At 60.3% G+C, this 14,009-nt stretch overlaps 1 protein-coding gene across 2 annotated transcripts; it reads right to left on the minus strand.

Moving 5' to 3' along the window:
- On the minus strand, positions 1–11,334 carry NPR2 (natriuretic peptide receptor 2). Of its 2 annotated transcripts, none has more exons than XM_066340072.1 (22): positions 10,611–11,334; positions 5,679–5,878; positions 5,481–5,594; positions 5,074–5,209; positions 4,888–4,982; positions 4,669–4,801; positions 4,465–4,549; positions 4,252–4,372; positions 3,757–3,831; positions 3,532–3,609; positions 3,289–3,393; positions 2,954–3,025; positions 2,718–2,877; positions 2,481–2,636; positions 2,226–2,394; positions 1,967–2,113; positions 1,673–1,796; positions 1,476–1,544; positions 1,214–1,388; positions 1,029–1,127; positions 839–930; positions 1–670 (listed from the first exon to the last, which is right to left on the minus strand). In XM_066340072.1, exons 1-22 carry the CDS (start codon positions 11,332–11,334, stop codon positions 617–619), a joined length of 3,183 nt encoding a protein of 1,060 aa, XP_066196169.1. In that variant the 3' UTR covers positions 1–616. The 2 variants fall into 2 exon arrangements, with proteins under 2 accessions (XP_066196169.1, XP_066196168.1); XM_066340071.1 differs by having other exon boundaries at positions 1,967–2,116.
- Positions 11,335–14,009: the final 2,675 nt, after the last annotated feature.

The following is a 14,009-nucleotide window of genomic DNA, read 5'->3' on the forward strand; positions in this document are numbered from 1 at the left end:
TGGGGAAGTTTGTATTTCAACAAAATAGTTGCAGTGAGTCCTATATTTACACCTGGAGGAGGGATGGGTATTTACATGACCCGATGGGCTTATATACAGGGGAAGGGGATACTGGGGAGGGGGGGAGCTGCGGCATTGAAGCCTGGCCTGGCCAAGGAGTCAGTCTTGGCAGGAATCCCCATTTCTCCCCCCACCCCAGGGAGAGGTTGACATGGGCACAATTTCTGCTGGGGGCCAGGTACTGAAAAGAGACGGCAAAGTGCCCTGCGGGGCAGCCAGGCCCCGGAGAAGCTCAGAGCCAGCTGAGCCACAGGGAAGAGGGCAGGGGTGGCAGACCTCAGAGGACGGGTGGGATACAAGGTCCCTTGGGCTGGATCAGGGTTGGTTATCCCACTCCAGCAGAGGCTGTGGGGAAGGTAGGCTTTGCTGGTGCTGATGGAGGGAGGCAGATGGTGCTGTGGCCGCTGCCCCACCTTGCCCAGGCCCTGCTGAAGTGGGGCTGCAGAGGCAGGTGGACGCAGTGATGGGGGGGATGCCAGTGCATCCTAGGGCATTGGAAAGCGCTGGCAGCCCCACTGAGCTGGGGGCTCTGCCACAGCCACTGGGCTTAAATTTCTTAAGGGTCTTTCCTCTCGCCCAGCAGCCAGTATGTCCTCATCTTTCCCTTGCCCTGGAGGCAGAGGTGAGCAAGTTAGACCCTGCCCACCGCTGGAGCTGCTTCTTGGGTGTCATCCCCAGCACTGAGGGCAACAAGGGCTCCCAGCCCCTGCCCCTCTCCCCATCACACTCCCCTGTGGTTGGAAGGGCTGGTACCCCACCAGCATCGCTGTGCCCTCACCTTCATTTCTACATCACCACGCAGCTCCAGCTCAAAGCAGCCGAACTCATCCAAGACTTCTTTGGTGGCAGATGAGACGTGAATCTTCAGTGCTGAGCAGCACAGAGGGGCAAGAGAGACATGGCTGGGTGCCACAGGAACGGGACACACCCCATGACTCTGGACCTCAGCTACCAGCCCCATAGCTTACCCTGGCCATTGGATTCCATGCGGGATGCAGTGTTCACTGTGTCCCCAAAGAGGCAGTACCGTGGCATCTTCAGACCCACCACTCCAGCGCACACGGGACCTGCAGGCACAGAGGCACTTAGGGATGCTGCAGGGTGGGCAGATGGGTGGGTGAGCACCCCCCAGCTGGCTGGCTGACTGGCTCACCAGTGTGTATGCCGATGCGCAGGTGGAGCTGGTCGTTGGGACGGTGACGGATCTTGAAGGTTTTGACAGCCTCGAGCAGGGCCAGGGCCATGCGGACAATCTCACGGGCATGCAGCTTCCCATTGCGCACTGGCAGCCCCGAGACAACCATGTAGGCATCCCCAATGGTCTCCACCTGTGGGGCAGGGGGTGCAGGTACAACCTGGGCTCCTTGCTGCCTGCCTCACTTATGGGGGCTGTGCTTACTTAACATGCCACTCACCTTGTAGACGTCAAAATTGTCAATAATGGCATCAAAGCACGTGTAGAGATCATTCAGCAGCATCACGACCTGGATGGAACAAGGATGTGTGTGCATCTGAGAGTGCACATGTCCCCTTAACCCTAGGCATGGCACTGCCAGGGTGTGAGACATCCAACAGCCCCACAGAGGTGCTGCCCCCCAAGTCCTGCTCTCACCTGCATGGGAGTGCTCTCTGCTGAGAGGGCAGTGAAGCCAACGATGTCACTGAAGTAGATGGTGACACTGTCGAAAGCCTCAGCCCGTACTGTCTCTCCACGCTTCAGTTGCTCTGCCACAGAACTAGCAAGGATAGTGGTGAGCTCCACCCCAAAGCCACTGTTCCCCCTGCAACCCTTGCCCCACACCAGCATGGAAAGGTGGCAAGGGACCCCATGCTTGCACAGCACCAGGTGCATGGTGAACCCATGCTAACCCTCAGACCCACACACCCCCTTGTGTCCCCCTCTCACTGGGGCAGAATCTGGTAGAGGAGGTTCTCTGCCTTGCGCTTCTCCTCAAGATAGGCCTGTGTCCTCTCTTCCACCAGCTTCTCTAGGTTGTTGGCATACTGCTCCATGCGTGACAGCAGGTTGTCCAGGATGCTGGTGCTTCCCTCCCTGCTGGGGTAGAGTCAGCTGGCACTGTGGGAAGAGGTGCCTCCCAACCACCACCCCCATGGCTGTCCCCGCTCCCAGCCGGGATCACCATCCCTGCATGCCAACCACCCACTTGTTGAATCTACGGATGAAGATCTTGATCTGACTGAAGTCAGGGCGCTCAGCCGGCTCCTGTGCCCAGCAGCGTTCCATCAGCACTGCCAGCTCCTCGCTGTGCACCCCGATGTCAATGGAGGGGCGGAAGAAGGGCTTCTGGCTGTTACGCACCTTCTGTACGATCTCTGCCAGGGTGTGGCCAACAGACCACAGTGAGCACCAGACCTCCATAGTGGGGCAGAACCTCCACACCTGTTCTCTCCATCCTCACCTTTAGGGCTCAGGTCCATGCCCTCGATGTAGAAGGGGCCATTGCGCAAAGCAACCTCCTGCACGATGATGCCAAAGCTGTAGACATCAGCTTTCTGCATGCCCGGGGTGGGCAGGTGCCCCTTCTGCAGCAGCTCTGGGGCTGTCCACAGCTTCTCTGGTGGGACAAAACAATGGAGCAGTGAGACTGGGCCATTCCATCACCCTGGTCCCCCGGTCCTCCTAGGCAGGCACTCACTGGCATAGAGTGCATGTGTGTCCTCGTTGTCGCTGGGTGAGCGGAAGCTGGCCAGGCCATAGTCAGTGATCTTCAGCACAAAGCGGCTGTCCACCACACAATTGGATGACTTGAGGCTGCCATGATGGCCAATGATGCTGTTGTGCAGGAAGGCCATTCCCTGGCATAGATGGACAAAGTGAAGCTCATATCTCTCAGGCACCTCTCCCACCCCCTCACACCCCTCAGCTGGGTACCTTGACAATGTCATTGATGAGGGAGTAGCGAAACATCCAGTCCAGGTTGATGCTCTCATTCTCCAGGACATCCTGGGGTAGCACATTGAGTAGACCTCACCAAGAACCCAGGTCATGGTGATGGCAGCCTCACCAAGTGCCCATCTCAGGGGGTCTGCAGCACCCACCTCCACCCCTCCACTGGCCTCTGATACCTGCTTGGACAGCTCAGCTGTGAGCCTTACAGGGAGGGGTCAGGTGGCCACCACCATCCACAGCCCTGTCCACAAAGCCCAGCCCAGCTTGGTCACCAGGAATGTCTAAGTGTCACCTACAGTGTCCCCAAGCCCCACTACCTGTAAGCTGCCCCGTGGGCAGTACTCAGTGATGATGCAGATGTTGGGGGGGTCGATGCATGCCCCAATGAAGCGGGTCAGGTGGTTGAACTGGATGTCTCGCATCTGCAGGTGGAAGTGGACCCAAGACAGTCTTAAGGTCAAAGGGCATGAGCTGCTGCTCCTGCTACCCTCCCACATGCCCAGGACCAATCCCTGCACCCCCAAGCAGGTTGCCCACCCTAGCCCAGACTCCAAACCTACGTGCTTTAGTTCGAAAAGCACCTGCCGCGTCAACTCGATGCGCTTCTTGTTGATGTGCTTAATGGCCACAACGTTGCCCTGGGGTGTTTGGGAAGGAGAAAAGGTCAATTTGTGAAGGGGGGGAAAGTGCCAACATTCTGCAGGATGGGGGTGCAGCCAATGGGAAACACAACAGAGCTGGGGCATTTCAAGGGGAAGGCTCAGCTCCCTGCCTGCTGCACTGACCTTGAAGTGGCCAGTGTTGGCGAAGATCTGGTACTTGCCATGGGTGGTCATCAGGGAGCCATAGCTGGAGCCACGCTGTGGGAAGGAGAGGGATTAGAGAGAGGAACCCTGGCATTGAGGGATAGCCAACACCAATGGAGCAGGGCAGGGATATCCAAGCTGTGCAAGGGATGGTGCAGGATGGGCTCTAAGGGTCAGAACAAGCTCTGCATGCTGTGTAGGAAAGCCACGGTGCACTGCACAAAGTGCAGGACATGGATAAGGTCCTGCCATGGTTCTGCAGGGGATGGGAAGTCATGCCAGGGATGGATGGAATAACTCTCTAGAAGGAATGGAGAGCTATGTAAGGATGAAGGGCTGTGTTGAGGACAGACACAGTGGGGCTATGGCTCTGTAGGAAACAGGGCAATGTAAGGGATCAACAGGAAGGGATGTCACGCAGGAAGGGAGAGCAGCACAGGGGCAAGGTGGTGCCTCAGAGATGGCTCCTCTCACCAGGGACAAGGTGAGCCGGCTGCCCGCTGCCTTGTGGTACCGCTCAGGACTTCCAAACTGCAGTTCATCCCAGCGGATCCTCCAGAGCATGCTGGCAAGCTCCTTCTCCAGCATCAGCTTCCTGGAGAACACACAGGGGTCAGGCCCCTATCCCCCCTTCCATCAGACAGAGGACCCACCCATCAGACAGAGGTTCCCCCAGCCCTGACTAACCTGAAGATGAGGAAGCTGGAAATGCCAAACATGACAAAGGTGAGGCCAGTGCCCAAAGCCACAATGGCCAGCATAGAGAGAGGGGCTGCAGGCAGGAGAGGACATGTCAGGGTGACCCATCTACAGGTCTGTGAAGGCCAGACTGACATGCACCCAGATGGAAGCTTTGCGAGTCCAAGGGATGTGGGGACCCAGGACACCCACTTTTATCACAGGAGGGGTCATCCACATCAAAGACACAGGGAGGGTTGTCCAAGGGGGGAGCTCCCTTCACCCAGGGGATAGGTCGTCCCAGCCAGTGGATTTGCTTCTCCACACCCGAGTAGTGTCCCACCACCTAAGGTAGAGAGACATGAGGACACCCCCAGACTACACCATCCAATCCCCCAACACCATCCAGGGGGACCTGGTGCTGGCCCCCACCTCATACTGTCCTGTCTTGGGGTCACTCATGGCCCATAGGTTGAAGTCAGTGTCCCGGTCATTGTTGCTGTCCATGCTCACAAGCCCTGTCACACCTGTGGGAAAATTAAGATGCAGGTGGGATGGGGACTGGGTTCCACCACCCCCACAGCACCCACAACCCAGCTGCCCCCATCCCAGTGTTACCCTGGAACTTGCGGTCCCGCATCTTCTCGATGATGTGGGTGGCGTTTTTTTTGGAGCCTCCCTCACGCAGAGTCTCATTCAGCACCATGGCGTACAGCAGCATCCCATCATAGAAACACCCCGCCACCAGGTTCATCTGCCAGGGGGAATCTGAGCACACCCACAGCCACGCACAGGAGCATCCCAGAACCTTCGCACCAGGACAACACACCCACCCACAGGCCCACAACCACTCTGAGGGAAACGTGTACCCTGCATGTACCATGGCAGTTTCTGTGGCTGTTCCCGCCAGGCATGACGCCTCTGGCACTGTCTGTGGCTGTGTCCCACCCTCTGCATCCTGGTGAGGTGCCTCAAACCCATGTGACAGGACCCCACCACCCCAGTATGCAGGGGGACTCACTCACCAGAGAGTAGTTGAGCTGCACCCCAAATTTCTGCTTAGCTCGCAGGATGAGCTGGGTTTGGAAATGCTGGTACTCAGGGTTTTGGGGCTCATAGTAGGTGATCACCAGCACCATCTGCAACCAAGCACAGTGCTCTGGTTCACACAGTGGAGCCAGGCTGGGGAGGTTTCTGTCCCCAGGCAGGTGGGCACAGCTCACCTGGAAAGCCTCACGCAGCCCTGAGTCCTGGCCCGGGCTCTCCTGCCAGGGCTTGAAGGGGTCACGGGCAGAATCACCTCGCAGGCTCTCCCCAAAGACATCCAGGTAGAAGAAGACGTAGTCGCCATTGGTGAGGTTCTCCTGTTGTGCCAGCTGCATGATCTGCCGCAGCATCTCTGGTGGCCCGCAGAGATACACCACTGCCAGAGAGAGGCAGGGGCTTCAGTGGGGCGGGGACACCCCACTGCATCCCAGGAACACAGCCAGGAATGGGGCAGATGGGGCAGGGCAGCCCTGGGAGCACTCAGTTGCTGCAGAGGGGGATGGAGCAGGCAGATGCGGCAGTGCTTGGCTCACAGCCTCCCTGCGACCCAGGGCCAGACTCCCAGCCTTGCTGGCACAGACCCACTCTTGCCCCATCAATCACTTCAGACTGAAGGGGGAGAGGAGAACAGGGAAAAACTAGCTTGAAATCATGAGGTGGATGCCCCAGGCACAGACCCCACACACCCTGATCCAGCAAAAGCCAGCCAAAGGCTGTCTCCCCTCTGCATCAGCTTCCCGTCTGCTCCATGCCAGCCCTAGCCACGGAATCAGGGGGGCTGGAAGAGGCACCGGAGCCGTGCGCCAGAGGCCCCTGGGGAACCCGGGCTGTGGAATGGGACAAACCCATGTTTGGGTTCGTGGCCGGCTGTCCGTGCGGCAGGAATGCGCAGGTTCCCAGATTCCAGCACCTTCAGTGGCCGCTAATTGGAAACAGAGCATCTCGCCGGTGTGACCCACACGGCAAGGGGGTGCCCGGGCCCCGTCGAGACGTCCCGCCCGCCCCCACTCTCTGCTGGGGGCTCAGTCAGCCCCCATGGGATGCCCACCCAAGTGCTGTGTGGGGCCGACATGTGGCTGGCACAGGGCATCACAGGCTATGGGGATGGGCGCCTAAAAGTGTCCGAACCCCCCCAAGCAGGGGCCCTCCGTGCCCTTGCTGAGGATCCTGACACTGCCTCCTCCCTCCCCCCGGAAAACCAGGGCCCCCGCTCCAGCCAGTCTGGCTGGGAACCCGGGATTGAGCAACAGAGGAGGCGGCGGCAGCGGGTGCTGGAGGAATGTCACGCTTGGGCGCTGGCCCCGATACACAGCTCTTCTGCGTGGGGCCCAGCACCCCGGCTGGACCCGGGGAGTGGGGGGGCCGGGGACAGCAAGGCAATGCCGCACTCCGGGAAGGGGTCTCTGCTGCTGGAAGGCACCCAGCCGGGCATGCACCCAGCCATGTGGGCAGCAGGGCTGGGAAGAGTCACCCACAGGGGCAGTGAGGAAGCCCACAGGTGGGAGAAGAGCCCCAGCACAGTCAGCTTGGGAACAGGGAATGCACAGCAATGTGGGGAGCTGCTCCTGGGTACGGGGGAGAAGAAAATCACAGCACCGTGGGCTGTGTGTGAGCGAAAGCCTGTTTCAGGGTTTGAAATGGTTCCCTCTGAATGCTGCAATACTTCAAACAAACACTCTTGGCTTCCCCACTTTGCTAGTCTTGCATTAAGAAATGTCCCCAAATTTCTCATCCAGGATGGACAGCTCAGCACCTCCCCAACATACAGAGCCTGAGGGTTCCGTCCAAGGGTATAGACAGGACCCTCCTCATCCCACTGCAGGCGCCAAGAAAAGGGAGCCACAGGGGCTGGGGAGCCACAACAGCTGGTAGCAGATGGTGGGACACTGCAGGCAGCCAGCCCCTGCGGCAGCAGCGAAAGCCTGCCTGGTCAAAGGCCACCAAGCAAGGGGAATGGATGGCGCCTAGACAGTTCCCTGGGGACAAACTGCATGAGCTGTGCAGAAGGAACGGTCAGAGCTTGGGGCTCTCCCTAAGGGAGGCAGCTACCTCCAGCTGGCAGCTTCCTGCACAACCAGCAGCACCTTTGGGGGCTCACACACACCCCAGGGGCTGGCAAATGGCCAAAAGCATCACCCATGACAAGGGGAATGAAATTCTGCAAGGTTAGAGTGCATGCAGGCCCCTGACATTGATTTAGGGGGCGTCTCTAGCATAGGTGGCAAAGTGCCAGGTCCCAGGGAAGGGGCAGGACCACGAGCATGCAGATGAGGTGGCAGAACACTGCTTGACCCCTGCGTGATGGAAGACAACCCTGAAATGAGGGCAAATCCCAGGTTCAGGCACAAAATCCCTGTTTCAAGCAGTCCCACCAGCAAGGAGCACTGCAGTGCAGAGGCTGTCACTCTAGCCCAGGGAGAGTGTGGGGGATCAAATGCACTCCACTCCAGCAGCAGCGCCCAGTCATCTCCCCAGGCAGGGCACCTGGGCTTTTTGCAGGCAAATGCTCCGGTAATTCCCTCAACTACAGCTCTAATTATATCAGTGCTTTTGCAAATGGCTAGAGAGACGTGGGCTTCTGCACGTCGCCCAGGCACTAGTGAGAGGGGCAATCCCACCCCCACTTGTGCCCATTCATCAGACCTGTGAATGTAAAGAACCAGCATTGTTAGGGATGCACGGAGGGGCAGGGAAATTACTTTCTCTAGGAAATGTTTACCAAACTCCTGCCCACGACCTGGGAGAAGGAGGGTGATGCCAAGAGGGATGATACATGGTGTTATTGCAGGTCATGGGCATGGATGCAGTTGCTTCCATGTTTCCATCTCTATGCCATCCCATGCAAGGGTCCCAATCCCTGGGACAGCTTTGCAAGTCCCCACACACCTTGGCTAGGAGAGGTCCTATGACGAGCTCTGCAGCACCCACCTCCATGGGGCCAAGCACTCAGCCCCATTCAGCCCCACACACTGGCACCATCTCTGAGCTGTGGCCAGAGAGGCCCAGACCCTCTCGACATTCCTGCCCATGGCAGGGCGAATGGAACTAAATGATCTTTAAGGTCCCTTCCAACCCAAGCCTTTCCAGGTTCTGTGATCCAGTTTAGAAAGCACTCAGGTCTCTGCCCATGCCTGGCCTTTCTCCCCAGCCGTCACGACCTCCTATCTGCACCAAGAGGGATTGATTCCCATGGGGGTGATTTACAGCACCAATATGGAAACGTTGACAAGAGTCACTGATTTCAGCCTTTCTCCCTGCAGAGTCCTTTGCTCTCATCCCATAAGAAGCTCCCAACTGCATGGCTGGGCTCCAAATGCATGCATGAGCTCTCATCCAGCAGGGCAGCCAAGGGATGCTCACCCCATGGACTCAGCCTCACTGGTATCAGTCCTGATGGGAACCCAGTCCAGCACCCCAAAGCACCTCCCCCCTGCAGCCTGGTCCTGCCTAGCCTTGGACACAAGTACTGCTGGCCCATCTGGCTCCACTTATCCTGGCTAGATGTCCTTTCTAATGACACAGCATCTCAGAATCCATTAAGAAGCATTGCAGAGTGGCTGACTCCAGGATTGATACACCCTGCTCATCAATAATGAAAGAGCATCAGACTGCCCTTGCTCTCCAGCTGCCTCTGTAAGCCCCTCCATTTCCTCCTGCTCCCAATATAGCTGCTCTCCTGGGGCACTCGCAAGGTACCAAATTGATTTATCCCTCCATCAGCAGGGTGGGGCTATCACAGCCCCATCCTTGGGGTGCAGCAGGGACAGGCACAGCCCAGGGGGCCCAGGTGCCATTCTGAGGGGCTCTGCCTGAGGATGGCACGGCCACCTAGGTATGTTGGCACCATGTTTCTCTAGGTACGTAACAACAGCTGATGCTGTCCTTCTGAGAGCCACATCCACTCCAGCACCTCCAGCCTCCAAGGACACGCCTGGGTCACCCTGATCCTGCTAACACAGAGGGTGGGGTGGTCCCACAGGCTGCCCCTCATAGCATAGACACCCAAGCTGGGGGTCTGCCCCAATTCTTGCTCAGAAAGTTGACTGGGCTGGGGGCCTGCGAGGGAGACATTGTGCCCCCTCATCCTGCTGTATCATGGCCCCTCCACTGGCACAGGGTTTGGCCTGGGGAGGGGCTCATCTCCTGTGCAGGTCCTGCTGCTCCTCCTGTCCCACTGTGACAAAATGTGCTCAATCCTCACTGCACCCCACACAGAGCCCATTCTGCCCACCCCTCCCTGTGCCCCACATGGGTCCCACTGTGCCTCCAGCCCCTCCTTTTGTTCCACAGTGGTCCCACTCTTCCTTTGGCCTTTTGTCCTGCCCTACCACAGGCGCCCCTCTGCCCATTTCCTGCTGCACCCCACAAGAGTCCCATCAGATGCTTTGTCCCTTGCCATGCCTCACATGGGCGCCCTTTTGCTCTCAACCCCTCACAAGTCACACTGTGTCCTCAGACCCTCATGGTGCCCCACAAAGCTGCTACTGTCTCCTTGGACTGTTGCTGCAGCCCACATGATCACATTATGTTCCCATCCCCTTGCTGTGCCCCACACATATGTCACTGCCCTCTCTGACACTTGTTGTGCCCTATGTGGATCTCCACTGCCCCCAACCCCTTGGTGTGCCCCAAACAAGTCCCACTGCCATCCCTGCTCCGTTTTTGTGCCGCATATGCATCCCACCATGTTCCCAGCCCTTTGTTCTGTCCTGCAGTGGTCTCACTGTATCCCCATCGCCTTTCTGTGACCCAGATGGGTCCTGCTTCTCCCTTAAACCCTTGCTGTACCCTACATGTTGTCCAACGTACCCCAGTCCCCTTGCTGCGCCCCATCCTTCCCCATTACTGTGCCCCATACGGGTCCAATGCCCCCCACCGTCCCCCACACGGATCTTGTCTCACCCTCAGCCCCGCGCTGTGCCCCGCAGAGGATTTTGCCTCCCCCCCTCGGAGCCCTACGCAGATCTCCCGAGGGGAGCCCCCTCTGTTCTCCCTTCCTCCTCCCACTCCCACACCACCGCCCCTGCTCCTTGGGCGCTGCTCAGCCCGATCCACCGACCGTGGTCATCGTGTCCCCCTCTGTACCCCACGCCGTGCCACCCACGCACCGCGCCCGTTGGCTTTGATGAAGTGGACGGCGGTGTCGGGGCCCCCCTCCTCGGGGGAGTAGATGTGGACGGTGACGGTGAGGTTGTTGCCATCCTGCAGCTCCTGGTAGACACCCTCTACGGTGAAGTAGTAGGGTCGGTCGTCGGTCTTGCGGTCCACGTAGAGGAGCACAGCGCGGGCGCTCCAGTTGAAGTGCGCGTGGAGGTGGGAGACGAAGGCGCCCAGTTTGGGTGCCGAGGGCCCGGTGCGCACCGTCGTGCTATAGTGCTCCCGTTTGCGGCTGAAACCCGCGGCCACCGCCCCGCCGGTGATGAGGGGCAGCCGCCAGTGAGAGGCGAAGCGCCCCACGGACGCGGCGGGGTAAACGCAGCCCGGCCCGAACAGCACGTCGGGGTCGTGGTACAGCTTCAGGTCCACGGCGTTGAGCGGTGCCACGTACTCGGAGCAGGCGCCCTCCAGCTCCGAGCTCATGAACTCGACGCGCACCGAGAAGGGCCGCGGCAGCAGCGGCGGCTCGCCCCGCTCCAGCGCTTCCAGGGCCAGGCTGAGCGCCGGACCCACGCGCGGCCAAGCCCACGCGTAGCTCACGTTGCGCTCCGGCAGCACCACCGCCACCGTCAAGTTGGCGGGCGCCCCGTCGGGGGTCGCCGCCCGCCGCCCCGCGCCCGTCGGTACCGGCAGCAGCAGCAGCGCCAGCAGCGGCAGCGGCAGCGGCGGAGCCATGGGCCGCGCTGGCTCCTCCGCCCCGGCCGCCGCCCGCCGCTCCGGCGCCCCCGCCGCGCCCCCGCCCCGCCGACCGCCACCGACCGCCCTCCCCCGGGGGGGCGGCGCCGCCGGTCCCCGCCCGGCCGGCCGGGCACGGGGATGGGCGGCACGCGGCGGGGCGGGGGGAGGTGTCCCCGGAGAGGGGGGGCCAGGGGTGGGGCTAGCGGGGAGGGGGGCGCTGGCTCGGGTGCGAGGGGGATGGCGGGGTGTTCGGCGTCTCTGGCTTCTAGGTTGACGAAGCGCTATGGCATCCCCGGGGGGAGGTTAGAGAGCGCGTTCTACCAGGCGGCCCCTTGTAGGCAGGGAGTGAAGAGGGGGTACACGTGTTTTACACGGTCCAGGAGGGGAGGTAGGGAGGGGGCATCCGCGTTCGGGGTGTCTCCGGTGGGTGGCGGGCCGAGGGACGTGTACTTTGGTTCTGGTGAGGTGCAGTTAGGGGGATCGGAGAAGAGGGAACCGATTTGGGGCAGGGGACTGGGGCGCTGGGCTTCTGGTTGGAGGGGGTGGGGGGTGGGGCTCGGGGAGCCCCATCGGGGGATTCAGGGAGGGAAGTCCCCAGAGCCGGTGGCTCCCAGTGGGCAGGGATTGAAGAGAGGGTACGTGGGATCTAGGGTCCGTGAGGTGAATCGGGGAGGTAGCATTAGGGTTTGGAGCGTCCCCACTGGGTGGGGGATTGAAAAAAAGGTACCTGGGTTAGGAGATCTGCAATGAGAGCATCCAAGTTCTAGTGTACCCCAAGTTCTAGGGACTGGGACGGGCATGTCTCAGGCTGTGGGTCCCCAGGGTTTGGAGAAGTCAGTGAGGTGCAGGGCATGTTCATGATGGGGCAAAGGCGTAGTCTCGGGAGGGGTGCGAGGATGTGAAGGGATGTGGGGTACAACCAGCTGGAAGGGGAGGGAATATCCTGGGTGTGAGCGTCCTCACAAGGGATTTTTGGGAGGTGTTAAGTTGTGGGATAAAGGAGGAATCAGGTTCTGAGGAAGGGTTGCCCGGGGTCTGGCTGCCTCCTTTGTGGGGGACTTCCAGTGCTTTGGCCGTGGGTATCTCCCCTGCAGGAAGGGGAGGAGGTTGGAGAAATCCTCGGGGATTTGGGATACAGGGAGGCACTGGGGAATTGGACCCTGAGAACTGGGATGTCCTGGGGAGCCAGGCGTCCCTGAGACCCAGTGTGTCTCCCCAGTAGTGGACGGTGCACTGGGAACCGTGCCACAGGGACCTGGCCTGCTCAAGACCTGACAGGACAGGGGGAGCTGAGGGCGGGGAATAGCAGGGACCTGGATGCAGCGGGCATGTCACCACTGCAGCTTTTGGGGCTTCGGCCCCTCTGCTATGGAACACAGGCCTGTGGCGTGCTGGGGTAGGAGGGTGGACGCCTACCAGTGGAGAAAAGGGGAGGGCTCGGGGCACAAGGTCTGGCAATGACCCTTGCACAAGCCCCCATGGCGCCGTGGGGCTGGGATAACGCCGGCAGAGCGGGGCTGCGGGTGCTCCCGGGAATTCGGGAAGGACCTAAGGGGATGTCATGGGCTGCCATGGGGGGCCGCACAGCCGGGGCGGACACAGAGGTGCCGTGCGTTTGTTTGCAGAGCGCTTCGGTGGGGCAAGGGGGGCTCGGCGGGGGCAGCATGCCTGCGGTGCATTCCTGGCATTCCCAGCCTGCTGCCTGCTCCCATCGGGCGGGGGTGGGGGACGATAGAGACCAGAGGGGGGCGTTGGGGGTGGTGCCAGCTCCTGCCCCACGGCTCAGAACTGTATGGGGCGGGATGCTTCTGTGTGCGAACACAGGGGGAGCGCACTGGCTGCACGGTGGCCCGGCAGGTCCTGCCGGTGTCACTGGCCCTTCAAGGTCCTGCGTGGTTCAAATGCGTGAGGGATGCTGCGCTGAGCGGCGGGCAGGGTGTCTCTGTCGCATCCCGGGATTTTGGGGCAGGCCACCAGAGCAGAGCAACACCGCGGGCATGGCACCACAAGGTGCCCCGGCACGGATACTTCCACCCCTGGGGTTGCTAGGAATCACAATCCCTCTCACTGCCCCCACCATTCACATTGCAGGTGTCCCCACAAACGAGTGATGTGTGTCTCCGGGTCACGGAGCTCGGCTTACCCAGCCCGGCACAACCCGAGACGAAGGGATTGCATTGCCGGCTATAAATATCTCGGTTCAGTGCGGTACGGAGCTGGCAGCGGTGCCTGAGCCGAAGGACAGTGAAATCCAACCGACAATGATTACATCCAGAAATCAGAAGCTGGAAAGATCTGGAAGAACTTCCCCATGGAGTGTGGAGCTGGACATGGTGGGGTGGTGATGGTCCCACCGGAGACCATATTGTCAGAGGAATCACCCCTGCTCAAGGGGCACAGAGGGTGGCAGAAGCTGCATCTTGAGGTGCCCTGTGACTCCTGTCCTTAGCTTCCGGTGGCACAGGCTAGGGGCAAAGGGGACGCAGAGGGCCTGGCAACAGACTGACCGGGAAAGGTCTCCGCCGCCACCTCTCTGGGAGGTGCGGCTGCTCCCGCAGGACCTGCGACAGACGGAATGCCGCCAGCGGAAGAGCGACTCTGGTAAAACAAAATAGAGATACGGGGAAGAAAAGCAGAGAGGGTGGAAGGAACGAGGGAGGAGCCGATGGGGA

The sequence above is a fragment of the Sylvia atricapilla genome, chromosome Z, assembly GCF_009819655.1.
Source record: "Sylvia atricapilla isolate bSylAtr1 chromosome Z, bSylAtr1.pri, whole genome shotgun sequence".
NCBI lineage: Eukaryota > Metazoa > Chordata > Aves > Passeriformes > Sylviidae > Sylvia > Sylvia atricapilla.

What these genes read in the sequence shown, in the direction of transcription:
- NPR2 (XM_066340071.1), bottom strand. Translation starts at nt 11,334, where the DNA reads ATGGCTCCGCCGCTGCCGCTGCCGCTGCTGGCGCTGCTGCTGCTGCCG. An exon ending in TCCAGCTTCCTCATCTTCAG is followed by an intron (nt 4,373 to 4,464) that starts GTTAGTCAGGGC and finishes TGTGTTCTCCAG; the next exon opens with GAAGCTGATGCTGGAGAAGG. An exon ending in ACAATTTTGACGTCTACAAG is followed by an intron (nt 1,389 to 1,475) that starts GTGAGTGGCATG and finishes CCTGCCCCACAG; the next exon opens with GTGGAGACCATTGGGGATGC.